Source organism: Typha latifolia, chromosome 6, assembly GCF_019914945.1.
Source record: "Typha latifolia isolate L0001 chromosome 6, TyphaL0001v2, whole genome shotgun sequence".
In the NCBI taxonomy this organism is placed as follows: domain Eukaryota; kingdom Viridiplantae; phylum Streptophyta; class Magnoliopsida; order Poales; family Typhaceae; genus Typha; species Typha latifolia.
In genome coordinates this window covers 2,888,388-2,916,147 of record NC_133091.1, presented here as the reverse complement: position 1 = coordinate 2,916,147, position 27,760 = coordinate 2,888,388, and the positions used below count along the sequence as shown (strand labels likewise).

Below are 27,760 nucleotides of genomic sequence, written 5' to 3'. Positions count from 1 at the left end.
AAATCTCTCGACCGTTCCTGTCCTATATATTTGTTCTCCACCGAAACGGAGGAGAAAGGAAGCTAGGGATTAGCGCATCTAATCTTCGGATCGGACTCCTCGGTCGTCGCCATGAACGCCAGCTGCGTTTTGACCCCTCTGGACAAGCCTGAGTGCTGTGTGTAAGCCGCAATCGTCGTCGTCTGTTTCTTGCGTTTCTCTCTTAGTTTGCGGTATTTTCGAACTTTTATATCCCCGATTCGAATGTGTCTCTAGAATCGCTACTGTTGTCGCCTGTAGGTATGATCCCAAGGGCCGGTTGCATTACCTGATCGAACAAGTGGAGTCGATGACTCGTAAGACGGGAAATGAGGAGCTGAAACCTCGATTTCTCGAACTTATTACCAAGTTTGCACAATCGAGGTAGGTTCTCTGCGATCTTATCCTAGCATGTTACTATTTCTTACATCAATTATTCTTGCTGTTTTTGGGTATCTTTATTACAAATATTTAGGCGTATCCTCCATTTTTTGATATAACTTGGTTGTTGTATTTATTGGGACTGGATTGGCTGCTTAGCTTTTGTTGAACTTTGCTAAGTAATAACTTATGTATCGCTTAATCTAGTCTCCCTTTTCTTTATACCTCAAGGATTTGTGGTGTATATATGCCACCTTTATTTTGTCGTTAAGAAAGAGGGTTTAGTTGCTAAGTGCTAGTGTGCTATGCGTCTTGCCATCAGCAGATCTTCTTCACACAAAAAGAACTTTACATGCCATCGGTCCTCGGTCGTTCTGCGTCCATACTCTGTACACTTCCAATCATCTTTCCTGGTGTTATAAATTCCTTCTGGTAGAATAACTGGTGTTGTAGAAAATTCTTTTAATCTAGACTAATCATGCATAATCATGTGATGGTTCAGTTTTACATGATGTCTTAGGCTTTACTTGTTTTCTGATGAAGTACAAAACAAAGATTCCTATTCCAAAAGCTATGAAGATCAATAGAAGCCTTTCAATGTTGAGATTAGTGATCCACGGAGTGCATAAGCTGACTACTTTTAAGATTAATGTGTTGACATAGAGGTATATAGATCCATCGGTAAATGGGCCAGTTGAGCCTAGTGATACACGGAGTGCATAAGCTGACTAATTTTAAGACTAATGTGTTGACACAGAGGTATGTGTAGATCCATTAGTAAATGTGCCAGTTGGCATGTTCATGCATAGTTAGTTCTTGCTCCCTCGCAATGCAATATTGATTAAGTAGATATACCAATGATTTCTGCTTAGATCCCAACCCCTTGCAAATAATTATTGTTCTAACTATAAGACATCAAAATTGCATCTTTGTCCATGTTTACCTAAGGATACTAGATGGACTTGCATGAAACCATCTACATAAGTCTAGACTCCAAAGTACATGATATATATGGACTAGAAGTATAGGAAATGAGTCTTGTTAGATTTAAGATGGTGAACTGTCAGAGCTTGTATTTTGCTTCTGACTAGTAAATGCTCCTCACTTATCCGTGTATGTACACTTTATTTTATACAACACAAATGCACACACGCACACACGTACACGCCCATGTGGCATGCATGTGCACACACACATATAAATGACAGAATGCTGTACTGAGTCACAATGTGTGAGAACTGACGAGTGCTCTTTCAATTGCCAAAACTCAGTGAGTCTTATTCGTATTGTTCCATCCTGAAAGTTCATGTGTGATAGGCCTGGATTAGGCTAAAGAAAAAGAAAGGCATTGTTCAGAGCTATGTATGTATATTTATGACATTTTTGTCAAAATAGGGTCCAAATGGGGGTCTAGAGAGTGACACTCAATATTGAAACATCCGGATTCAGTTATAAAGATCGTGTTTTCTCTATATTGGAATTATTGATGTGATATCTAGTCTTAAAATTTTTCAAGCATTCATTGAAAAGCAAACTTTGGATAAGAGGGTTTTCAACAAACCTATAATCTTGAAAACTATAGGAAAATCATGATTTTTACTATATTAAGTGCTTGAGACTTAAGTAGCAAAAATGAGACTTTCCTTCCACAAGATGAGTCTAAAGGGAAGAAAAGGTAACTATGTACTCTGTAGAGTGTCAAGGGCGTATGCAAGCTCAAGAACATGAATCTTGTGCTAGACATCCATATCCGTTTCTTTCACGGCTGTTTGGTTGTTGATATCAAGCTGCTTCTGGTGGAAGGTGATTGCATAATTACTAGTTTTGGGCTGTATTGGTTCATCACATATATCTGATCCACATTGGTGCATCAATTCAACCTCCCTTTGCATCACATCATTCATCTCAATCTCATGAGATATGGGTTTTTACCTTTTCCCATATATGCATAAATTGTACGATTCAGCTACATTCTGTCCGATGCAGCCTGATATGCTCAACCAAACAACCCCAACATGTATCTATGTCAATGGATGCATCTATACTGTAAGGAAGTACTAAAATTAAAATATCTATAAATTGATGCATTTAAAACAACAGCTGCCATATCTTTTTAGTGTTTGGTAAAAGATTTGCATAAATATAGGATACCAATCTCATGGCAGTGAGTAAATTATATATGTTAGCTGATGCATATTGTTTGAAGTGTTTAATTGAACAACAAAAATAGTTAATTCATCTGACATTTGGCAGGAATGATATGATAACATGAAATATTTTGTATGATTGTTGTGACCAAGGTTTTGAGAGAATGGTCAAGGCATGCCAATTTAGGAGACGCGGCCATTCTATATGTCAGGCATACTTGGGTAGTTTCATCCTGGGCACCTGCCTAGGTAATCAATTGGGTGCTTTACAAGTGATTAGGTGGTCATGAACCCTTTAATAGTACTAGTAAAGAATATTATTTATGAGTTCCTAATGCTACTAAACCTAGATCCGCTGGCCCTTCAAGTTGTTAAAGGTCTCTACTTCCTAATTCCTAGTAAGTTGGTTTCTTTCGCATTGTTCATAGTATTCCCAAAATAATATGACAAGAGGACCTTCAAGTGCCAAAGGAGGACTATTGTCATAATAGGAGTGTAACAGTCTTTGAGGAGGCAGTTTTCCTTTTGTGGGGATTGGCAGCATCATCAATAAAGTCTATCCTGGTTGTACAGAAGAGCAGCTACAGAAGTTCAAGCTGCTGCAGCTATAACTCTTCCTTACGTTGACCATTACTGTCATGCCAGGAGCGGCAAATTTTCTTGAAGCCATCTAGGCATGCCTAGACTCTATAAAGTACATGATATATATGGACTTTAAGTATAGGAAATGAGTGCTGTTAGATTCAAGATGGTGAACTGTCAGGGCTTGTATTTTGCTTGGTGTAGTAAATACTCATCACTTGTCCGTGTCTGTATATTTTTTTTATACAGCATATGCATGCATGCTCACACACATATAATTAACAGAATGGTGAGTCACAAACTCACAATGTGCGACTGGTTCTCTTTTCAAGTGCCTAAACTTGGTGAGTCTTATCCCTACTGTTCTGACCCGAAAGTTGTTCATGTGAGTGGTAGCCTGGTAGGCCTAAGGATTCTTAGGCTTAAGAAAAACATAAGTAGTGTGTGTGTGTGTGTTCAAAATGGGGTTCTAGAGGGTGTAATTTAATATTGAGACATCTGTGATTCAACATAAAAAATTGGGTTGTCTCTATATCAGAATTATTGACGTGATATCTACTCTTATAATTTTATCAAGCATTTGAAGAAAAGCAAATTTTGGATGAGAAGGTTTTCACCAAATCTATAATTTAGAAAAACTTAGGAAAATCATAATTTTTGCTATATTAAGTGCATGTGGCTAGTAACAAAAATGAGACTTCTACTCCACAAGATGAGTCTAAAGGGCAGAAAAGGTAAAGAACATCAGACCTATTGTAGACATCCATATCTGTATCTTTGCAGAGCTGTTTGGTCGTTGATATCAGGCTGCTTCTGATGGAAGGTGATTGCATCATTGCAGTTAAAACACAGCAGCTAATATATCTTTTTAGTATTCCCGTAAATATAGGATATCAATCTCATGGCAGTGAGTAAATTATATATGCTAGCTGATGCATATTGTTTAAGCGTTTAATAGAACACATAAAAGTTAATTGATCTGACATTTGGCAGGAAAGGTATGATAATATATGACTAGCTACATGAAAGATATTGTATGATCATTTTGACCAAGATTTTAATAGAATGGTCAAGGCAGGCCGCCTTAGGAGTAGTCATTCTATATTGTTAGGCGTACTTGGATAGTTTCAGCCTGAGCACCAACCGCCTAGGTGACCAATTGGGTGCCTTAAAAGTGATTTGGTGGTCATAAAGCCTTTAGTAATACCAGTAAAGAATATTATGTATGAGATCCTAATTCTACAAGTACCTGGATCCACTGACCTTTCAAGTTATCAAAGGCTAGATTCCCAGTTCCAACTATGTTGGTCTCTTTTGCATTGTTCATAGTATTTATTCCCAAAGCACAACAAGAGGAGACCTTCAAGTGCCACAGGAGGATGTTTGTGTTTGTAGGTGTAGAACCTTGTAGTTTTGGGTGTGTAACGATCTTTTAGGAAGCATTTTTCCTCTCTCTCTCTCTCTCTCTCTCTTCCTTACAGTGACCAACGTTGCCATGCTATGAGGAACGGCAAGTTTGCTTCTACAAATGTTTTACTTTTCACGGATGCCAAACGATAGTGTGTTTTCACTTTTCACTGGTAATCCATCTGGATTACAACGACAGTGACAACAGCTTTTATAAGTTTTCTCTCTGCATGTTTGTTCAAATTATACCTTTACCATGTCTTCCTGAGAAGGTGAGTTCTAGTAGTTTACAATGGCTGACAGTTCATTTTGTTGGTCTTGCAGGATGAGCCAAGAAACTTTCTTAGCTGAGATTAAGGAATTGTTCGAGCCATTCCCCTTCCTTCTGTTTCCATTTGACTCTTTCATGCCGGGTCACGTATACTGGGAGACTGCGAATTTCCTTGGAGCAGACGGGGCGGTGCCCAAATTAGATATTGCTAATGTAGTTGCTTTGTGAAAACTATCAGGACCCCATCTTTCTTCTCTTCTCTTTTCTTTCCAGGGAGGCTGCATATCATAGTCGGCACTTTTTGCATCATAGTTCATAAAACTGCATGTCTTTCTCGTATGTACTGGAAGTATGATCCTACTCTTGTGCTACAAGATAAATGTCAGTTAATTTCTCATAGTCCCTATTTCTAGGCTTTTACAATTTAATTACATTTGGTTTTTCAATTTATAATACTAGATTCTAGTGCATCTCATATGTAATTTTATATGCTAAATTGAAGAAAAAAAAACAAATATGATTAAATTGTAATTTTTTTCCCTATTTCACAAAAATTATTCTGGCCCCTTACTTTTTTATTATTTTCATTCCAAACCATGCTTTTTTCATTCAAGTGGATCCTTGTTTTTTTTTTTCTCAACTATTATCTTACTGTGTTATATGTAACCCGATAACATAATTGACCATGGTTGAGGAGAAGAGGACCAGCCTATCAAAAGGAAAAAATAAAGGGAAAAAAAATCGAAAAGATAAAATTATGGTCAGAGACAAGGAGGCAAAGCTGGAGGAGAGAAGAGGTAGTTATTTTAATGATGCGTAATTCGCATAGTCCTTGAGATTTATCCTGGTTACGGTTCGTTACTCAGTATTAAGTTTTGGGCGTAGTGCATTTTGGTAAATAAAATTATATCATAATTATATCATGTAACTTGGCATCGTTTGAATGGCTAGAGGAAGAGCATTATTAATCCCTTTCTTTTTTTTCTCATATTTAATGAATTGATCTAAGATTTTTTAACCGGATCAGACTATGGATTCGGATTGATGTTATCCGACTGATAATCCGGATCCGATCACACTCCTACTAGCAATAAATAGGGTCCAAAATGGAGGGAACGTGCTTGGTCGGGGTGGTGCGCGCGGGGATCTTGATGTCATGGATCCTCTCAGCAGGGCATATGAAGTCTTGCCTAACGCTCGGTGAGTTCATGTTCTTCCTTTTCTTTTGGCTGCTTCTTATTTCTCTGAGCTTTTCTTGCTTACTAGTAAATTTTTGTTTGTCGCGCGGATAAGAGCTTACCCCTTAAACTGTTTGATGGAAGTCCTCACTGAGACTTGCGGCCGATACCAAGTATCAGTGAGATGTCCTCTGATGCTTTACAGGAGTTCCTGTTGTATTGTTGTCTATTAGGATGTTAATTATAGATCCTAATAGTCAAGTTTAAGCGTGTGGATTCTTCTAGGTATTAGGGCAGATGTCTGTACCAGTGTACCTCCTTCAGAATGTTGGATAAATTGATCCCTAACATGTTTCTTTAATAATTCCAGGTTTAAATAAATGACAGCAGTAACCAAATACAGATAAATCAAGTGAGCTCTAGACTATCTAGCCTATGGAGGCTTGTGAAGCACTGCCATAAAGGCGATAGATGTCCATTTTCCCAGGGTAGTGTGAGATAGAAGGAGAGAGCTGATTGCCATCATGATCTTGCGACCTCACAGGGTGGAGGAAGGTTGCCGAGGGTAGCCACTGTCGATGACCCTTCTCTCTCCATGGCCGGCAACGATCCGACCCACAAGGGCTCTAAAGAGAGTATCCACGGCACAAGGCCGGCGATGCGAAGCTTCTGGTGAAGGAGCACTAGTGACCCAAAGCCGTCGGTTGACGCAATTCACCAACAAAGCCGTGGGCACTAGTTTTAGGTATTTTCAATCTACCTTATTAAACTTAAATAAAATTTGTGGGGTGGGAGAAGGCTCACCGATGAGTCGCGTGGTGATCTCCGATTGCTATGATGGTGCTTCGACGGTTTGATCCCACGACAAAGACTTCGACGAGGGTTAAGAAGAAGAGAGAGAGAAATAACAACGTAGGGTTAGGTTTTATATTTATTGTTAGGTTTCAAATCTTAATTCAAATCCGAATTTGATTCAGAGTGTCAGAATTCCGGTGGCCACTCCTTCCATTGTGTGATGGAGAAGGAGAGGGAAAGAGTTGCACGTGCACCGCACCCTCTTCTCTCTTTTTTTTTTCAGTTCTTACAAGGTAGGCTGCAAAAGATAAGGATGAGGAAGGGAGAAAGAGGCCCTGGAAGTGTTACAGAAGAAAAAAAGTGAAATTCTATATTAGGGTGGGAAAGGTAAAGTTTTATCGACTTTTTTACTGACTGCAAAACCTGTTCAATTTAAAACTTCGGATTTTAATAGGCCCAATCTCTACAATTCGATGTTACACATTTGTGTTTTTATTTTTCATATTTCCTTCTATTCTTTTTTACATACATACACACCTTTACTAATGAAATCTAGTAGTTATCATTCTTTTGATTAGTTCTTGTAAACATTTATCGTGAATATATTTATCTATTCAGTTTACTGATGCCGGGTTGTTGCATTAAGCAACAACATATCTTTATAACCTCCTTTTTCTTGGCAATGTGAGCAATGCATTTTTACATGTGTATATATGCAGATGGGAAAAGTTAGTATGGTTGATGGATGAAAAAGAAATTGTTAAACATACTCAACTTAGTTATATTCAAGTTAAAATAGGAGGACGTAATCATTTCCAGAATGGCAATATTGCTGTTATAAAGATATGTTGGAGATCTAACTATAAACCCTAACTTAAGAAACATTATGGTTCAAACCCTATATTTTCACTATTATAGATCTAAACCTTCGATGTTTTGGACAAAAACACCTTAGGTGAGATTAACTATAAAGGTTTAATGCAATGACATCACAATGGGTATATTTGTATTTTTTTTATTTGATAAGCTAGAATGTTATCACTTAAAAGGATCCACATCACTTAAAATAGAATCCTTTATGTTAAGTCAGACTCTTTTATTATTTATAATAGGATTCACATCTGCAATTACTGAAAACAAGATCCAATAAGCTAATCCATCACCCATCATTTTCCTTTATTACTTATAATAGGTGGCCGGGACGACACATGCCACATGCATGACAATTCTTGATATTACTAATTAATTAAGTGCTGAGCAAGGACTTTATTTTTCTTTTCTTTGTTCTACTTATATCACAACACTAACTTCATGAAACAGGTCAAGTCCCTTTGCAGTATTCAATTACGTAGTACTTGAAATATACTGGACGACAGACAATGAAGGGATCTTTGAGCTTTTCCATGCACATGATAAGGCATCTTGGGATTTGAGGAAGGCACCAGAGAATGAGAAGGATGAAATGTAGGTAGTTATGTTAGAGAAGAGCTTCAATGAGCTTTTCAAATTTATTTTATATTTTTCGTCAAGTATGTATAATGGTTTACAAACTCATGGCTTGTCTAGTTAGTTTACGGTTTTGTTTTGTGTGATACATAGATTTATGAAAAAGATGCTCAACTTTTTATGGAAGTAATTGGTCAAGCAGTGCTTTTTCTTTACTTTTCCTGAAGTTTGAGTTTTCTAAGGTGTTCAAGGGCTGATGGACCTTTTATTAGGCAGATTGGAAGAACATATAAAGAGGCCTGCAGACTTTGGCTATTGTTTCTTCTTTTACATCCTAAAACTTAGGATCTAATTTCATTTTTGTGTGAGGTTTCTTAAGGTCCAAGCTGTAGATACTTATATTGGATCTAGATTTTTTTTGAAGAGATAAAAAGTTAAAAAAGTGTAAGTTTGTCTGGCTTCTATCTTCCTGCTCATTCTATTTTCTCTCCATTTTCTTCCATTTAATCTGGTTACCTTATTGGACTCTCATGTCGTCATCTTCATTTATGTGTTGCATTACTTGCTCTCCTTTTCATTCTAGTGACATCAACCTTTTCCACTGAACATGTCTCTTGTACTATCTATCGTAGCTGGAAGTGCTGAGTTTATAGTATTCACTACCACATCTGATATTCAGTTTGGAACAAAATTCCAGTCCATTAATCAGCTTATTATATTTGAAATTTCTAAGTACTTACAAATATTTTGAATCTAACTTCTAGAGCAAATCCTTCTTTCTTTCTTTCTTTCTTGTTTTTTGAAATGAAACAAAAGGATACATCGAGCTGAAAATCCTCAATGATGGTATTATGCTGCTTATACCTGATCCTCCCATTAAGAGTACTGGCTTGCATCTTCAGGCATTTTTAATTAGCTCTGAAGTTTAGAATAAATAGTTTGTTAGCAACTAAATTTTATCTGTTGCTTTGTTAGAACTAATAGTTTAATACTATTTGTCCCATTTTATTGGCTTGCATCTACAAAACTGCAACGGTTACATTAGTTCAGAACCTTGACATAGACAATTCAGTGATAATCCGAGCAAGTTTTTTTATTTTTTTTGGGTGCTCTCTTGTGGCAAGACATATTCCTTATGGACTGCAGTATTAGTGTTTACTCTTTTTGGCTAACATACTAACTTATTTAAGAGCTGGCTGCAGTTTTCAGTTTAAAAATATCATATTTGATCAAATTTTGGCTGCATTTCTCCATTAATTCTCCATTAAAAGTATATTATATTTTCATCCTGTTCAGAACTTATTAATGGTGAATATCTGATCATGAGTTGTAATAATTCAGTAAACTTATGATAAATCAAAACTCTTGAATTGTTTTTTTAAATATTAGCTATTTTATTTGAAAGTCTAAAGGGATCTAATTGTTTAGAACCTTACACATAGAGGGGGTTTTGTTCTTAAGTGATGACAACTCTTAAGCTAATTCTCACATCAAGTACAATTCCATATAGGAACAATATGCAAGGAAAATACTAAATTTGGATTTCTTCTTCCATCTTTTTTAGTTTGTTTAACTACATAGAATTGTTAAGCTAGTGTGAAAGGTACTTGGTAGATAGATTTCTGATGAGAAAATGAAAAGGATAAAGAAATAATAGAGACAATGATGAGATTTCCTATGAAAGATCTTGTACTAAGAGGTAAGAAGTTCTCCTATTTGCTTACTCTTTTCCTTAATAATATCTTAGTAATTTTCATCAGAATAAATACTTTATAATTTGTCTAGAGTAATAATTCTTTGTGAGTAAAATATACCAAATTAAAATTTCCTCAATGCAGCATAAAGAAGTTCTTGCGGGTTGCAAGATATGCCATTGGACCTTTCCACATCATTTTTGTTCCCATCAATGAGCTTTATCCTGGTTACCTTACTCAAGTTGAGGTGTTGGATAAGTACGGGCGGCCTCAAGAAACATACATTTGGGATCTAAGAAAATTGGGTTTGGAGGTAAATCTTAAACTTGTATAAGTCTTATTTCTTTATTGTTTCTTAAGTTTGGATGTGTGAAGTCTTGATATATTATCAGTATGTATGGAAACTAGCTGTTTGTTTTTGTATGTGTATTAATGTGTAAGAGCTACACCTTCTACATTAACTATTTGCTTGATGCCTGATTTGTTGACCATCCAAACAGAAGATCCATGTGACCATAGCTTGTCAGCTAATGCTAATTGATTATCAATTAGCATCACTTGTTCCTTGTGCCAATAAAACTCTCTCAGTTCTCTCCCTTGTACTTAGCAGTTCAAATAACCTAAACAGGCTCTATCATTGCGGCTTCAACTGGAATCGGTACTAATTCAGCAAGTACAACTTGGTGGGATATTCCCGATTCCATAATCAGATTCAACATTTTGTAAGTCTCTTTGATTACCTCTTCAAGTTCCATGACAATTAGAATCCTTTGTTGGGTAACTGCCATCCTAGCTGGACTTATGAACAATTATTTGCTTACCTCTCAGAATTGTAGGTTCTCTTACTCCTCCTCTACCTAGTGAGATGTTCAACATCACTATTTGCTTCCATCTAGCTCACAAGGGTCACTTTAAAGTTTTTACTACTCTTCTAATGCTTCTTTTATAGGCTTATATATTTCTGATGCAGGTGATTTAAGTAGTCATAAGTTTATGATAGCCAATATATATGTTTTTTTAACCTGCTTTTCTCTGCTCCTGAAGGTTTTGGAGCTTGAATTGGTATAGTCATGCAATTCACTGTGTAAGATGCAATTATTAATGCCATGCCAATTATACTGGCAATCTAGCATTAGCTCATCTGGTGGCTCTTATTTACCGGTCTAAAAATTTCATATTTAGAAGTGCATTGGACTTTGATCTCTTGTTTGGTTTTATTTATTTATATTTCCTGGTACATGGCAGGATGGCTTCTGATGAGTTTTTGGTATAGTCTAAGGAGTTTTTCGAGCATTACCGGTGCTTTTCAAGCTTCTATGTAAACATGTTTCAAGATAGCAGCAGCAAGATGAGGTGAAAATTTTGTTTGAACTTTTTTTGTTTTTTGAACAGCGGAAATTTTTTTTTTTTTTTTTTGAGGGAAAATGGGAAATAATCTCGATTAGATCTCATTGAGAAACTGGTCAAATGGAAACAATTACAGGGAATGAAATACTAAAAAGCAAAGATTAGAGATACAAAAGAGCATTAAAGCATCAATTCAAAACCCGATTCAGCTGTGAGACAAATAACTTATGTCAGTGTAAAAGCTTGGGATTAAGAGTTGAGAGGAATTTGTTTTACTAGAGAGACAATATTAAATGCTACATTATAACAGATTGAAATTTTTTTATAGTAAAACACAAACTTATACTTCATTAAACTAACGAATTTGTCCTAGTAAAATTACAAATATTATGCTTTTTCACTGAAGCCTAATTATGAATAGGATTAAATATATTTTACATTCTTATACTTATGCTCATATTTATTTTATTTTTTGTACTTTAAAAGATGTCAAATCAGTTTATGTATTTACTATTAAAGTGACATCCTTAGTATTTTTCAGCAAATTAATAAAGCGTGCTAAAAAAATCAAAAATTAAATGATAGGTTGAATTTTCTCCATTTTTAATTCTCTTCAAAGAAAATATTTACATATTTTTTCTCTTATATTTTAGATAATGCAATTATATAATAAGTTTTATAAAATCCGAAATTTTATGAAGTTTAATAGTTAGATTATATTTAAGAACAAAATAAATATGGGTTAAACTTTATCTATTCTGCCTAATAAACACAATGGGACATTTTTATCATTTGAGCAAGCTCTATTATTTTTGAAGAAAAAACTAATGATTTTATTTTAGTAGGGACAAGTAAATAAACTGATTAAAAAAAATAATTTAGTACATAGATGGTAAAGTGATATATATATATATATATATATATATATATATATGAGTTAAAATATACTTAACCCTCAAAAACATTTACCGGTACCGAGGCTTCCATACAGGAACCGTCACATCATTCCTAAGACACGAGCCAATTAAGACTGAGCCGATAGGCTCCCATTTCATGAAACCAGGGAAGACGCTGTCTAACTTCCTTAAGAAAAGGGGAAATGCAGCAAGTATCTCATAGGCTTCCCACATAAAATTGTCAACCGAGATCTCTTGATTAGATGCCCTCTCAACCAAGTCACTAAACTCTTTGACGTTTGTCGTCAGAGGATGCCGCCATCCACACTCGCTGTCTTGGAATTCCTTCACCAACCCCTTCAGCTCTTCACTGAGAATGAAGAGAAGAAATCATCAAAAGTAAATATGAAAACTCTAAAATAAGACAAGTTTATATACCAAATTAAAACCTCTGAGAGTTAGAGATGTATCTATCTTCGAGTTCTGTGTCTGTTGAGCCTTCTTCATAGGAAGCTTCTGTCCTGTCTCCTCCGGAGTTATTATTATCTGACGGTGAGGATGAGGTGAAACCATGTTCAATGGGATCTAAGTCTGTAAAGATGTCTGGATCGTAAGAGGCATCATCAGCCATGGATAACTCTCTTTAGTGTCTAGGTTGTTTTAAGGCTTGCAAGGGTCATATTATATTATATATATATATATAGATGCTCCAAATTCAATCCTGGACCAATAAATCGTGACTAAACGTAAAGTTGATGAGTTTGGGAAGCTCGCTTCTCTGGGTATTTTTTTTCTTTTTTTTCTTTTTAATAGGCAATAATCTATGTTACTCACAGCTCATGCATGAATAATATCATGCTGGAAGACCATCGTAAGTATGTCTTGAATGTGTTATATGGTGAATAGGCATGTCAAAATAACAATTTTAAAAATAGAATTAAGGATTAAGGTTAGTTTAACCCTTGACCATGTTTGAGTCCCTGACGACCACCATATCAAAAGAACAAAAAATAATAATTTGTTTTCTAAATGATAAAATTATTTTTTTTTCCTCTTTAATGTGAGAATACCATTATTTGCCTAGTCGTCGAAGACACAGAGAAAAAAACGCAATCATAAATTATTTATTAGGTAGTTGGTAGCAACTACACAACTGTATTGAAGCTTCTGCAATATAATTACATTTGATTTATTTTTTAATTCAGTACATAAAATTGAGTCCATATATTTTTATTTTATAGCCAATGCATGTTTTATAATAATTAAGTGCTCACTAAAAATAATTATCACAAATTGAAAAGTCTAAGTGCAATTAAATTGCAAAAGTCCCTGTCTATATCACATACTTAATTATAAAAGTGGTCACCATAAATTCTGCTCAGATAATCATATCTCACCTTGGATAACTTATAAATGATTAGATCTGTCTCTCCATTAAAGCAAATTCAATTTAACTCATAATCTCAATGTTCTACACTAAATTTACTGCATAAGTAATGTCATGAGCATCCATAAACTTGACTAATTTGTTTGTCTTAAGGAAGGAACAAGGGCAGCTAATGTTCACACAATCACCTCCGCTCTCATCGTGGTCCTGCTGCATATTTTGAAACATGTTTACGAAGAGGCTCGAAAAGCACCGGATAATGCTTGAAAAGCTCCTTACACTGTGCCAAGAACTCATCAGGAGCCATCCTGCAATATGCCAGGAAAAACAACTAAATAAAACCAAACAAGAGATGACAGTGCCATACATTTCTAACTAAGAAAATTTATAAACCGGTAAATAAGAGCCACCAGATGAGCTAATGTTAGATTGCCGGTGTATTTGACATGCCATTAATTAATAAAAGGGCCTACACAAGTACACAGTGAATTGCATGACCATACCAAACAAATAACGTACAAGCAAACAGGTACAGTTAGCATGGAACTAGCCAACGATCCAATTGTAATAGCAATCACCAAACTGTGTCAATTAATATGTATGAGATAATTCAAGCTCCAAAACCTTCAGGAGCAGAGAAAAGCTGGTCAAACAAAATATTTGGTATCATAAACTTAAAACTATATATAAACTATTTCAAGACTCAGTTAAGTTCATGGTTTCTATTCGACCATTGACTTTTTATTTTTCCAACAACAAACAAAAGATGCTATAGGTGCGTTAGTAGCAGGCACAAGCAAGCTGGAAGCATGTTAACATTCTATCAACGTTAACTGTTTCTACTATCGTAGCGTTTTCAAATAACCTATAAGTTGCACATGACATAGCATCAAACCTGGTACTAAAATTGAAAGCAACATTGATTAAGCAAGTTCAAGTTAGTACTTAGTAGCACAATCAAGCTGGAATCAGCTGTGAACGGATGTTAACATTCTATGTGTACAATGGTACTTTTTTTTTCTACTTTTCTAGCATTTTGAAATTTGAACCCATAAGTTGCACACCACAGAGCATCAAGCTAATCCTACAATTGAAAGTACCGCTGCTTAAGCTAGTTCAAGTACCAAGCTAAACTTGTATCAACTGAAAGGCATTGGTCATCAAGCACCATTCAACACATCGAGTTACAGGCCAACCAGTTACTAGCTGCTTAAGAGCAATCTGTTCAGTTGTTCTTGCCTGAACACTGGGACGATGAAACAACAGGATAGATAACATGAGTATGTACACTTTTGTCCTGTCTCTTTTACCTTAGGCCAATTTGCTGTTCTTTCATCCCATTCCTTTTTTTTCTAAAAAAAATATGTCTTTGAGTTAACATACATGTAGAACATCACTGATATGATGCAAAATATAGGATGACATACAACAATAACCTGACAGTGTACACAAAAAAGTTACTGCAAAATATGCTGCACCATGCTAGTAATAGTCCTAAAATAATTGAAAGGAAGAATAAACAAGACAAGAGTCTATACCTTCCACTTGTGAACTCAGTATTAGCCTTTACAAACTTGTCATACATGTCAAATTTCAAGGTACACAGTGCAACGCGTATCACTTCACTCTCCAAATCTTTGATGCTAAGGGTTTTACGCTTGTACCTTATCATAAGAAATCAGCAAATAAGAGAACAGAGAGAACATAAAATAATAATCTAGAAGTGAATGAAATATCAATAATCCAAATAACCAGATGATTTTGCATCATTTTTGGTGGGGCTTTTTGTTACGTATTAGGTTTCTGTAAAGTGCTGGTCACATCTACGTGAGGTCTCATTTCTTTAGTATTAATGCATACAGTCAAGTAAGAAAGCCCATTTCCCGTGTTGGATAAGTACCTAAAATTCAGGAAAGTGATGAAACCATGAAAAAAGAGACATTTAGGTGGACTCGAAGCTTTACATTGTTCTGCAATTAAATTACCTTAAGAAGCATTTGCACTTGCTTCCTATCCTCTATTTGCTACGCATACTCAAGTGATTCTCTTCCTCTCTTTACTAGAATGAATTGGTTCTTAAGCCGAAATGAGAGCAGATTCAGAACATGACAGATGTAGGCATAACTCTTCTGCAGGCATGAAATTCAGAGGTGCTCTTGGAATGAAGAGATTATATGAGCAAATGCTTGAACTGAAATACGCCATTGCTATGGGAGCCAGTACTACTACAAAGTCTATTACCATAATATAACAATAGCACAAAGCAAATAAATGCTTTAATATGATGGTTGAAAAGAGCTGCCTCAACTATGTATATCGTTTCTCAAACCATATATGTCGTCCTTCCTATGAGGCATAAATACGGATACAGTAATTTGAATGTGATAAAGAAAACATTGTTGTAACATGTGATAGTATATAGGATATACACATGCATATTTCTAATTTATTCACCAACAAAACTACCTAATTATAACAAATTGTTAGTTACTAAAATTAAAAGAAAGAAGAGAAATTTGATTTGCACATCATGAGTTTGATTGTGGCATAACATCATATGATGGACCTCCTATAAATTCATAACTTATTCCGCATGGAATATTATCTAGGGTCAAATTTTCTTACAAATAGAATCTTGTAGGATACTTTCAACATGAGTTATCTTTGGACTTGTAAGTTTCTAAGAAGGTCCTATGGGTATCCTAAAATTATGCAAGAACTATCCAGACATCATTCAAATTTTGATTTTATTCAAAAGACTGGATACAGAAAAGAAGTATTCACATGTGTCCACGAAGTATATGATAAGTATCTCATCCGATATGTATGCAAAACGGATACAGGTAGGGTATGGAAGTATTTAAAATCCTTAGCATCCTTCTAACCAGGACTGTTGGTAACAGCCATGCTCACCACTCGGGGTACCTCCATACTCAGCACAGTGCCAACTAACAAACATATGGCTTAACATTAAATCATCGTCTATAATGTTACATATATACTGTAAATACATGCAAGGATCCATAAGAGGGAAAAATACATACATATTGGAGAGTAGAATTCTAGCACCTAGTAGTAATTAGGTACCCGGAGTATGTCCATCATTTAAAGTAAGACTTAAAGCCCCTATGAGGAAGAGTAGGAGCACATAAAAGAACATAGCTCTTTTTCTTCATTGTTTCAAGTTTCAACTATCAAGTATCAACAATATAACGTTTCCACTATTCATGCATAATTGAACTAGAAGGAAAGATAAAGTTTAGAATCTTATACCGAAGCTCTGCACCAAAGGTCCGACTTGGTGTAACAAATTGTTCGATTTTCTCTCCAGATCTAGCAAAAGCATAACCACAAGAGTAAATGATTAAAAATAATCCACGACACTCTCTGTGACAGAAGGTACATAGAAAACTTTATCGCTGGAAAAAATTTGAGGTTCTAAAGAAAAAAATGTTGAAAGTAATACAAGTTAATAACAGACAAATTGAGCTCTTGAATGCGTAGGAATGCGTTATATGAACTAAAAGAGGTTGTTCGCTCAGTACACATGTAACCTACAGTATTAAATAGCACGTTGTAAAGATATTTATAGCAGACTTGGAATATTCTAGTATAATTCAAACTGGATATACTTTATCTCCAACAAACTGCAAAAAGACAACCAAATACCTGAGGTCGTTATGATAACTGGAATATTCCACAATGAAAATACAATAATATAAGCAGCATGAATATTGTGCTCATACTTCAGAGGTCGCTATGATTGTGGTTCAGAAAATTCTACGCTATACCAATGAAAATACTTCTGTGGACTTCTTGTCAACATCTTAGATGAACAAATATCTAAAAAAATTATGTTGCAGACAGGAAGATGCCTGAGAAAGTATAGTTTCAATTAACCATCATGCAGATCGCTTGTATCTTATATTGGCTGTCAATAAAGATTATATACAAAAAAATAAAAAGAGAAACTTCTAAATTGTATGCATCAGGAACTAGTATCACATGCCTAAGGGACATGTTTTCAGTCTGCACACGTACTTCTTCTGTCGTCGCTGCCATTATCTGCAAAAGCAGAAAAAGTTAAAAGAGTTTTTAACAGATTTAGATTTCCTCGCAAAAATAAATACCCATCTAAGTGAATTTTCAAAATAAATATCCATATAGGTGAGTTCACGCTACATAAGCACAATGTCAGTGGGTTTAAAGTGCCTTTTAAAAGATATTCACTCTCTAAGAAAGCGTGCTACTTAAGAAATTTTAAGTAGATCCTGAAAATCACTCAGTATGTGACTTTAAAAAGGAACTATTTCAGAAATCAGTTGTGTACTTGCTATTAGGAAGAGCAATTTATTTTTACAACAATAGATCGCTTTCAGAGAAAGTGACTAATTCAGTAAATCTCCTTTAGAGAGAGCAGTTCTCTTTTGGGATGACAATGTAGACGCTCTGCATGGGCATTTATTTTAGAACCTGACTTCGGTAAGCAAATTAATTTTCACGGAAAACCTAAATTGGCCAAAAGCTCAAAGGTTATCAGCAAAATGAAACCTAGAATAGATGAGATAAAAATGACTAAAATAAACCATAATATAGTTCCAGAAGGGTAAAAATGGTTCAGTTCAGAGGTAAGCATGCCACAGCACAAAAAGGTCAAGAAGCTGCATAAAGGACAGAACCGGCCACAGATCAAAGAGATTATGGTGTGAGGCAACTACGAAGAACAATTCCCAAGTAAGGAAAGTGACTGGAGTTCATCATGTTGTGCCTTAACTCCTAAAGGAAGGCTCCAAGAAAAAATTACTGTCCAATCCTCTGGACTGGGTGTCCCTATTGCAAAAACAAATCTTCACAGAAACCTTTATGGAAAAGTTCAATTGTACAAAAGGAACAGTTCATGAGTTACACTTGTATCAAGTTCTTAAAAATAAACTTACTTCATTTGAAAGAATAACGGCTGGAATCACTTCTCTATTGAAAGCCAAAAAAAAAGAAAGATTTTGTGCCTTCATCATTTATGCAAAATATATAAAGAATGACAACAGCAACAACAATAACAGATAAAAGATAGCAATAGTATCTATACAAGCCTTTCTCCCGAAAATATGAGGACAACTAGGAGCACAACTCAAGGGTGAGAAGGCCCAAATAACTGACAGATATTTCATCGCGGCACTATAGATAAGACACGTACATAAAGACATCATCATCATAAAAATATGCAAGAAATTTAATCGAGTAAATGATATAAAGGACATTTCGTACCATAATTCGCGCTATTTATACAAGAATAGACAAGAGCAAAGCCAATAATCAAATGGGAAGAGCAAATAACAAATAAACTCCGTTAAGGAATGGTTTGCATCTGAAACAGATGCAAGGATCATTGAAATTTTATGAGAAAGAGAGAGAAGAGAGAGAGAGAGAGAGAGAGAGAGAGAGAGAGAGAGAGAGAGAGAGAGAGAGAGAGAGAGAGACCGGCGGCATCGGTTCCATGGAAATCGTCTCCGAAGAATTGCTAGGGCACGGAAAGGATGTGGGTGATAGTATAGGGTTGTATCACCTTACATGCATGATGCATGGTGTTCCTTTTTATAATATTTTCCAAATAACTACCTACATTTGATATTTATTCCAAAAAACCTCCTCTTTCTCAGATATATGCGAATCGACCCCTTCTTCTGTTCGGCATAGGTATATTTGCAAAAACCCACCTCTATCTAAATAATATCACAATATTCTTGTTTTATTTTCGCCCTTCATTTGAATAAGATTGAGAGAGTGAGTGAAGCCCACCAATAATTTGAAGTTTTTCTTTGTTGTAAATTCTTTTCATTTGTATTTTCTATTACAATATTTTTAAACCAAAGTTCACTTGTTTTTCATATAATTTAAAATTAATTTTTCCCAAAAAAAATAATAATACTTTTTTTCCAGAGAAGACAGCACTTTTTTTTTCTCATTTGATTTCATTTGATGCTAAAATATTATCTAAATATATAACCAAAATACTAAATGAATTATAGCAGCAGATTACGATATTTAAAAACACTAAACAAATGTACATTTTTTTTCTAGAGATAAAATTGTGAAGAATTGGTAAGTTTGCCTAACAATGATTGAATTTTAGGATTCTTCAAGGTATAAAATTGTAGAGAATTATATAATCTTTTCAATAAGTATCTGAAAATAAAAACTATCTAAACTTTAGATGAAAAAGATACAACCAAAATACCGAGCAAAAGAATTTTTTAAGCTATCATCCTAATGAATTTGAAGCTTTTTACGAGATCAAATTTGATAATCTTCGTGAGATATAAAATTGTAGATGATTGAATAAATTTTTTAAAGTATATAAATTAATACCGAGCAAAATTTATGTTGTCAAAATATGACTAAAAAATGATTAATTTATGTTTTTAAATAACGTAATCTACCATCGTTTTATATTTGTCCAGTGTTTTAGTCATTAACTTTATTAAAAAAAATTTAGGTATATATGTAAGTACCAAATGACATTAAACAAAGCAAATTCAATGATAATGACAAGATTATTTACATAGAATAATAATAATAAAAAGAAAAGAATGAAGAAGAAATGTATTTAATTCATTAAGTTTTAAAAAATAATCTTCTCTGAAAAAAATTATATTATTTTCTTATGGAAAAATAAGAAACTATCATTAAATAAAAAAACATAACTTTCTCCCCCTATACAAAAAAATAAAGCAACGAGCGCTTTGATTTGCAGTAAAAAAATGCAAATGGAGAGAATTTGCAAAGTGAAAAACAACTTAGGTTTTTTTTGAAAAAAAACTCATTTTCCTATTTATAATGCATTTTTACAAACGTGGACAAGGAAAGGATTAAAGAGCATTTCTGTCAGAAAATATAATACACTCGAATATTGCTTATAAACTATGTTCCCTTTTTTTTTTCAAATATAATTGAAGAATGAAGATAGAGAAATGGCTTTTCACATATGTGAAAAGAGTAGACTTTTTGAACATAGGAAAAAAAAAAGATCTCATAGAGGATACCAATCCTGTACAAGCATAGGGCTCATTTCGACATGAATTTTAAAGGATTCATTTCTCAACTCTCAAGAAAAAAAAAATACAATATGAGCATTGAATTGAACTTTAACTTACACATTAGCACAAAAACGAACTTATAATTGCTTCCAGCTATTGCTCAAGTGACTCAGGTATCTTAATATCAAAAGAATTCTTTAGTCAAACTAAGATTTTCTCAGTTTGCTAAGTTCCAATTCGTTGTGCTGGTCTTATTTCTCACTTATATATCTGCTCCTGATGAAATCAACATAGAAAAGAGTTAATTCACAATATTTTGTAGACTGTATTACTGTACAATTGTGAACGGAACAGAATACTCAAAGAATAAGAAGTATATCGAGATCTGCAGATCCGAAAATTATTGGACAGCAGAAGCAAACCATCCTTCGTTGCTTTCCAGGTAATGAATCTAATGAATAACGAAGAAAAGGATGGTGTTGCATCTAATGTGAATGTCAAGCCTTGGCGAAACTAGATGGCTTTCATGCCAGCAAGTTCTCGTAACTTCTCACATACAACAAACGTGATTATGGTTTGTGGGCCTAATCTTGCAAAGGTAGCAAACCCCCTGAAAAAAGAAAAGGCAAAATGATATTGAATAAAGATTGCGAAAGTTACAGTTGATCATCATTTCAAGCAACTAATATTTCATGTACTGTTTGGCACACAATCAAATTCAAGCAGCAAACAGAGAAGTGAATAACAGGTTTTCAACCTCTCCAATTTAGCATGGATATGCGATCCTTAAAGGCCTAGGCATGATGGTTTAGGTGACTAGTTAGATGCTTGGAAGTAAAAGTGCCCAGATTTTTCCCTGTATTATATATGTGAAACATTTCTTGTGCAGATACTTTATCTTTCACAATCTCGTCATAAGGCATTAGACATCAATCAAAGTACAAACATTGGAACTACTTACAAGCATCAAAAGAAGTGTAAGAAAAGCACAGTCACCTGTCTAATATATTCAAATTCAAGGAATCAAATAGTAAGGTAACTAGTCATTAACTCATTAGCCTAAACCATGGTTTATATAATCAAAGACAAAATTATCAGACAAACTCCAGCCAAGAGGTAATTAGTTCCTCTATAAATGCACTAGTATATTCTTATTGACAAGATATCAAAGAGGATGAAATAGATATACATAAGTTGAAACAACCAAGGATTGTCGTGTCAAGGGCACAATCCATGTCGGCCTATAGATGATCAATCAGCAGGGTTTAATGAAATGTTCTGATAAATTAAGTCAATGATGGAACAAATCTCATTGTGGTTTCACAATTATAGATCATGCATCAGCATGAATATCAAAATTAATGCTGTATATTCCCAAATTGAATAGAGTTCTAGCATTAGCTATTCTTGTTGGATTTATTGTTAGCTTTAATATAAAAAATCCTCAAAATAGACTTATTTTGTGTCATTGTAATGAAGGACATCAGTTGATTTTTATTTCTTCAATGCTCATAGATTTAGAAATTATTATATATAGGTGAATTTCATAGTGGGAATGATGCCATTGTTTTCTGATATAGCCATGTTTATCTTTACTAATGGGAAGATGTAATTGTTTTCTACTATAACCATGTTAATCCTCACTAATTTAGCAAACTTAATGACAATATCCCAATGTTATCAAAAGTCTTCAATAAAACGCATTACATGGTACTCTTTAGACATGTTTGAATGAGTTGATAGAATTCTATATTTGTAAAACCAACCTGGCCTCATTAACAAAATCAAACATATGACAGTAAGGTCTAACAGGTCCACATGAGATGCAAACTTCAAGTAGGCTGCCTCATATTTCATAATATACCCTTCACTGACAAAAGCAAGAAACAAAAGTTTATGTGTTACAGTGCAATGTCTACTAAAACTAAAATAAACCTTACCCTTTATAAAGTGACTTGACACCCTCTGTAAGAACAACCTGGAAAAAATGGCAAAACAACCAAGAAAAGATGAGAAGAGAGATATATTAAAGCCTGAAAATCATTTGGCAACAATTGAAATTTTGAAACCATGAAATCTAGCATAACATTTATACCAACATGATATGCTTGCTCAGAATTATAATTTGCATATAGAAGAAATCAGGATGAAATCAATTCACGAGTATTATTAAGCATTATAATCTAGTCAATAATTTTGATTCTCAACAAACACATGAGGTGATTTGAACAGATAATGATAATAGCAGTAAATATAATTTTCATAACAAACAAAACTGTTGTTTCTCTATATTCCCTTGTTCATATAATAGCAAAAGAACCCCTTTTCTCAACTAGATTCCTAGAGCACTAATGTAATATGAATCTAATAGTTATCACATGACTCATTGATTGTAAGTTTAAAAGTTTTTACTCTAAAGAAATTATGAAGTAAAGTAAACAAGGAACAAAAGTTATTGTCAACTGTAAGAAATGAAAACTGAAAACACGAAGATCTACATTATCATTTATACTCCACGTTGTCATGAGCAGCATGACTGCAATAATCAAAAAGATATTCCCAAGATATCCCACTGAGTCCTTCTATATGTAACACATTACGCATCTACCTAATGGTTTTTCAGCCTGTGAACAATAGGCAGCTGTGGTGACAGTACTGGCTAAGATGCCAGAGAGCTAGTCAAGAGACTGGATACAGGAACCTGAACACAAGACAACAGTCATAACCATATTTTGATGACAATTTATTCACTCCTAGAAATATAATGTCAGGCTACCTAATGGAACTCTAATTGTCTGAATATAGCAGCAGAACTCTGAAAGCAATGGTCTGCACTTGCAAATTACCAAAGATGCTGCATATTGCATGCCAGCTAGGAATCAAAGAAAGAGAGGTACTAATCCTGTCTGTAGTATGAGTTCAAGAGGCAATCCATACACGATACTAAATAAAGTTCTCTCAGTAGAACTGGATACCATAGCCATCATTTTGATAGGTAAAAAGAGACAATCATTACTCTCTATAGTAATTAATATATAGCTCTGTTCATCTTTAAGACACATATAACCAAAAGGAGAATAGAATGTAAACCAGAAAAATAGTGTATCAATTATTAAGTAGAATATCCAACCAGCGACCCAAAAGACTAGTCAAAGACAACCTAAACCATATTAGAAAGAAAATGTCTGCAAAATAAGGCAAGAACAGGAGTGCCATATAATTTTTCTTTACAAATTACATCTTCGGGGAAGGTAAGAATTATTTCTATAGATAGTGTGCAACAATAACACAACCTAACTTGGCATGGCAGAAACAAGACAAGTGACCTAAAGTTCGCCCAAGAGAAGAAACTGTATAACAAACTTAATGTGTGGTGGTAACCATTCCATATCTAATAATGCATGATAATGGTATTATAATTACCTCATTCGGAGAATAGGTTACACTAGTAAGAAGATGAATAACATTTATATAATATATACAAATAACATCATCTTTGACTTTTCCCCTTCAGAAAAAATTGTCAATTAATAAGTGATATTCGTTAAGCAGACAATTTTGTCAGGAGTACATCATATTAATACCTGGTAAGCACAATGAAATCCATTTTTGTACGTTCGAACAGCTCTTGATTCTCGCTGCAACATAAGACGTGTTTTGATCATATCCACTGGTGCAGTTACAAGTGTACCAGTTGTCCCAGATATGCAACTTGAGCTTCATATTTATACAGGACAACATTAATTAACTAGTATTCATAACCCGCTACATCCTTAATGGGCTAAGGACCAAAAAAAAAGAAGAGGGAAAGTTCCCTATACATGAGATGTAGACGAAACCCTTCTTCAAGAGGTGTCCACTTGAGCAGGGCCTGATCAAATAGAATAGAAGTAAAGAAAATGAAAAGAATGCATACAACAATGGCTTCCAACTTATTAAGTGGCTTAAAGCAATGTAAAGAATCAAAGACAAAAATAAAACCTGCTTGGATTCATCATATGTTGCCATTTGTGATGCAGTCAGGCAAGCTGCTCTGGTCATTGCTGGACCAACACCTTTCCAAAGTGCTTTTATTCCTTCTTCTGACACAATTTTATGCATCTCTCTTAATGGACTGTTTCTGGAGTTTGCTTTACTTTGCAACCTCACCTGTAGAACAACCACCAGTTTAATTCAGCTGGTGTACCAGGAGAGCAAAAGAAATTACAATTTATAATTTATACCTTTAGAACCTCCAATGGATTAGTCAATGCTGTTGCAAGGGCACCAGAAGTAGCTCCCGATGCAATTTTCATGATGAAATTAGTTGAACCAAACATGTAGTCACATATGTATTTGCAAGGCTCATACAGGCCTAATCGAAGACCTCCATAGAGGACAGACCTAGTCAATGCTGGTGCAAGACCCAAATATAGCGCTCTAGGCCCTTCAACCTTTATCATGTCTGCAAAAATTTCCGCCTGCAGAGTTTCATGAAGACTAGCATGAAGAGATGCAATCACCTAGATAAGATAGCAAAGATGCTGAAAAATACCATCCCGACCAAGCGTCCTCTCTGGCCAGCAAGCTGCATTTGGAGTCTAACTTTGACAACATCTGCATCACAAACTCTATCCTACCGTATATCAGGAAATAACAATCTCAGTTTGCAAATAGTAACTGTATAGATGCAAAAAAAACTTAGTAGCTTGTCAATTCAGACAAGCTATCAATAGTGTCTACCCTCTACTCAATTTTGGTATCATGTATGCCTTCCAAAACTACTTCTGACTTGCCATAAAAAAAGCATGAGACATATCACTCTGAGACATGAAAGATATAACAATATAACGATTGTTGGATGGCGCACAGTCACTCACACTTATTCGGTGGATACCATTTAAATAATTGATTATATTTTTCTGAAAGATTGGATGAGATCTTATAATCCAGTTAAAGGGATAATGAGTAATGAGTAATCCATTTGCAGATTGAACATATGATACAGCTATACATAACCAAGTACCTTGCCTGGCTAATTCTTTACAACACAGTGAGGGTGAAGCTTAAAATTTATTTAAAGACAAATCAAATATATTACTCCAGAACGGAGGAAATATACATATATATATGAAGGTGGGGAGCACAGTTCTCAAGAGTAGTCAGTTGTGTGACATCATGAAATATGCTGCACAGTATACCTGCATAGTCCTTCCAAGTTCACACAACCATTGAGTTCCACGACTGTTGAGGTGTTTCTGGAATACCACCACTGGATTCCACTTTACACAAAACCACTGAATTCCACCATTCTCAAGATGTTTTCGAAATTCAAATTGCAGCTAAAAGGATGATCGTCTTGTACAGATGGTTGCCTAACCAACGGGAATTTTGATATCACACCTTGGCCAATAATATGATGGAATGCCCAGCATTCAAGTAGTCCACCCAATAAAACATTCTACGATTGAAATCACTATGATGTAAATCCTAAGATATAAGCAATAATGGTCAAAAAGATTCTTCTCGCAAAATTATCTTCTAATTCATAGTCATATTTTCAGAAGGCAAATTAATTACAGAACAAGACCGATTACCCAAGAAAAATAATTAGGAGCTGAAAACTTTCAAAATATCATAATTACTGCTACGTTCTTCAAAATATCATAATCACCATATATCATTGCGTCATTTCAAAAATGACATTTCATTAATTAAATCTAACTAATCACAATGAAAACCAACCTTAGACTTAAAAAGACAATTTTTCCCTTGCATAAATTGTTTAAAATGATTTATAAGCTATCTAACATTTTACTCAATATCATTGTACAACGAAAAATATCTTCTTTTATGCGAGACAAAAATTGTTGATAAATATTTTACGTTCTACACTCAAAGAAAGAAGGTAATTTCGGTCATTTACACGTGTTTGCTAATTTTAACAATAATATGATAGGAATATTTTCATTAAAAATTAACCATTATGGCAATTCTGAAAGAGTAAATAATTTTAGTAGCAATTATGATATTTTAAAGAATGCAACGGACAATTACAATATTTTGAAAGTTTTCAGTAGCAATTATGTAAAAAAACCCAAATATTATCATCACAAATAAAAGCAATTCAAAGCAACTAAAAGAGAGAGCGCAAAAGGATGAGATAGAACCTAGTGGATGGGTAATGGCAGTCGCCGCAGCAACCGCGGCGCCACTCGTTGAGAAATGGTAAGCGGCATATGACATCGCCGTATCGGATCCCAACACAGACCCTTAAATCATCCAAAAATCCTTTCTTAAAATTAACGAAAAACAAACATTATCTAAGACAATAAAAGAAAGGAAAGAAAGAAAGAAAAAATACTATGGATGAGATGCCCAAGGACTTTAATTCCAAGGAGTACGAAAAATTTACCTCGGTCGGAGGAGCTCCCAATACCTCCATCCATTACTAATTTTGATTTTAATTTACCGAAATGTTTGGAATGATGAAAGAAGAGCTCGCTTCGGAATCAATGAACGAATGGCAAGCTGATGAGAAGGGTGGGTGCGGACCTTAGTTACCCATTCATGGCTGTGGATCGAGACCAAATTCGTGTTCCCGAGACGGCCGCATAAAAACTATCCTCTTTTCCATCCGCTTTATCCTATTATTCCCATTCCTCTTCCAATCCTACAGATCGGGCGAACAAGGGAATGCTATCAAGGGATAGGAATTCAATCGACTGCTTCTTTTTTTTATCCGGTCCAACCAATCTGAAGTCTCAGCAGTCGACGCGACGAGGGGACACTCGACGATAAAAGCCGTTATGATATTGGGGATTGAAAACAAATATAAAAAAATAATGAGTATTTGACCAAACTAGCCCTCTCCATCTTTAACTTTACTGTCTAATATGGTTCAAAAGTCAAAACTCAACTGAACAAAGCCAAAATACCAGCCAAAAACTCGGAAATAATCCGAGTCCGGGTCCATCTCTTTCTCCGGATCCGAACACAAATAAAGAAATCCGCATCCGGAACGACATGGGAGTCGCGCTCGCGCTCTGTTAAGATAAACAAGTCTTTTTCTCTTCCCCTCGCCAAAAGACGCCATGCATGCCATGCCTCTCGCTTGCCCTCGCCTGAGGAAGCCCTCGCGACGCGACTACCTACGGCGGCGAGCTAAGAAGAAAGCAAGACATGCCGTTAGCCAAGA

The 27,760-nt window shown here is 34.9% G+C and overlaps 4 protein-coding genes across 23 annotated transcripts; 2 read left to right on the top strand and 2 right to left on the bottom strand.

Annotated features, from left to right (window-relative positions):
• Nucleotides 1–3: 3 nt before the first annotated feature.
• On the top strand, nt 4–5,205 carry LOC140791391 (uncharacterized). The gene is made up of 3 exons (XM_073141946.1): nt 4–161; nt 280–402; nt 4,860–5,205. The coding sequence occupies exons 1-3, from the start codon at nt 112–114 to the stop codon at nt 5,032–5,034; spliced, it is 348 nt and encodes a 115-aa protein (XP_072998047.1). The 5' UTR covers nt 4–111; the 3' UTR covers nt 5,035–5,205.
• A 619-nt stretch (nt 5,206–5,824) lies between these two features.
• On the top strand, nt 5,825–11,441 carry LOC140791390 (uncharacterized). Of its 7 annotated transcripts, none has more exons than XR_012109563.1 (6): nt 5,880–6,006; nt 6,355–6,729; nt 6,962–7,166; nt 8,100–8,243; nt 10,064–10,232; nt 11,165–11,441. XR_012109563.1 is itself a non-coding variant. In XM_073141940.1 (6 exons), exons 2-5 carry the CDS (start codon nt 6,563–6,565, stop codon nt 10,623–10,625), a joined length of 558 nt encoding a protein of 185 aa, XP_072998041.1. In that variant the 5' UTR covers nt 5,880–6,006; nt 6,355–6,562; the 3' UTR covers nt 10,626–10,641; nt 11,165–11,441. The 7 variants fall into 7 exon arrangements, 6 of the variants coding, with proteins under 6 accessions (XP_072998045.1, XP_072998044.1, XP_072998046.1 ...); XM_073141940.1 differs by lacking the exon at nt 6,962–7,166 and adding an exon at nt 10,548–10,641; XM_073141944.1 differs by lacking the exons at nt 6,355–6,729; nt 6,962–7,166 and adding an exon at nt 10,548–10,641 and having other exon boundaries at nt 5,825–6,006.
• Nucleotides 11,442–12,113: 672 nt separating this feature from the next.
• LOC140790358 (uncharacterized) lies at nt 12,114–19,100 on the bottom strand. 7 transcript variants are annotated; one of them, XM_073140403.1, is made up of 5 exons: nt 17,031–17,222; nt 16,823–16,882; nt 15,088–15,213; nt 12,612–13,857; nt 12,114–12,532 (listed from the first exon to the last, which is right to left on the bottom strand). In XM_073140403.1, the coding sequence occupies exons 4-5, from the start codon at nt 12,791–12,793 to the stop codon at nt 12,232–12,234; spliced, it is 483 nt and encodes a 160-aa protein (XP_072996504.1). In that variant the 5' UTR covers nt 12,794–13,857; nt 15,088–15,213; nt 16,823–16,882; nt 17,031–17,222; the 3' UTR covers nt 12,114–12,231. The 7 variants fall into 7 exon arrangements, with proteins under 7 accessions (XP_072996504.1, XP_072996502.1, XP_072996506.1 ...); XM_073140401.1 differs by having other exon boundaries at nt 17,016–17,219; XM_073140405.1 differs by having other exon boundaries at nt 12,125–12,532; nt 13,738–13,857; nt 17,016–17,113.
• Nucleotides 19,101–20,558: 1,458 nt separating this feature from the next.
• Nucleotides 20,559–27,606, bottom strand: LOC140790356 (uncharacterized). Of its 8 annotated transcripts, none has more exons than XM_073140395.1 (9): nt 26,978–27,606; nt 26,733–26,834; nt 25,118–25,179; nt 24,807–25,043; nt 24,565–24,732; nt 24,405–24,454; nt 24,168–24,221; nt 22,524–22,561; nt 20,559–21,193 (listed from the first exon to the last, which is right to left on the bottom strand). In XM_073140395.1, exons 1-9 carry the CDS (start codon nt 27,009–27,011, stop codon nt 21,168–21,170), a joined length of 771 nt encoding a protein of 256 aa, XP_072996496.1. In that variant the 5' UTR covers nt 27,012–27,606; the 3' UTR covers nt 20,559–21,167. The 8 variants fall into 8 exon arrangements, with proteins under 8 accessions (XP_072996496.1, XP_072996495.1, XP_072996498.1 ...); XM_073140394.1 differs by having other exon boundaries at nt 24,168–24,300; nt 27,118–27,576; XM_073140397.1 differs by having other exon boundaries at nt 24,168–24,300; nt 25,118–25,193; nt 26,978–27,575.
• Nucleotides 27,607–27,760: the final 154 nt, after the last annotated feature.

Coding starts and splice junctions, on each gene's coding strand:
- LOC140790358 (XM_073140403.1), bottom strand. CDS start 12,793: ATGGCTGATGATGCCTCTTACGATCCAGACATCTTTACAGACTTAGAT. Junction 12,533..12,611: donor TACATCTCTAACTCTCAGAG/GTTTTAATTTGG, acceptor CTTCATTCTCAG/TGAAGAGCTGAAGGGGTTGG.
- LOC140791391 (XM_073141946.1), top strand. CDS start 112: ATGAACGCCAGCTGCGTTTTGACCCCTCTGGACAAGCCTGAGTGCTGT. Junction 162..279: donor GACAAGCCTGAGTGCTGTGT/GTAAGCCGCAAT, acceptor TGTCGCCTGTAG/GTATGATCCCAAGGGCCGGT. Junction 403..4,859: donor ACCAAGTTTGCACAATCGAG/GTAGGTTCTCTG, acceptor TTGGTCTTGCAG/GATGAGCCAAGAAACTTTCT.
- LOC140790356 (XM_073140393.1), bottom strand. CDS start 27,011: ATGGATGGAGGTATTGGGAGCTCCTCCGACCGAG. Junction 25,180..26,732: donor TGCCATTACCCATCCACTAG/GTTCTATCTCAT, acceptor TTTGTGATGCAG/ATGTTGTCAAAGTTAGACTC. Junction 24,301..24,404: donor GGGTTTCGTCTACATCTCAT/GTATAGGGAACT, acceptor ATAAATATGAAG/CTCAAGTTGCATATCTGGGA.
- LOC140791390 (XM_073141940.1), top strand. CDS start 6,563: ATGACCCTTCTCTCTCCATGGCCGGCAACGATCCGACCCACAAGGGCT. Junction 6,730..8,099: donor GCCGTGGGCACTAGTTTTAG/GTATTTTCAATC, acceptor TTCATGAAACAG/GTCAAGTCCCTTTGCAGTAT. Junction 8,244..10,063: donor GAGAATGAGAAGGATGAAAT/GTAGGTAGTTAT, acceptor TCCTCAATGCAG/CATAAAGAAGTTCTTGCGGG.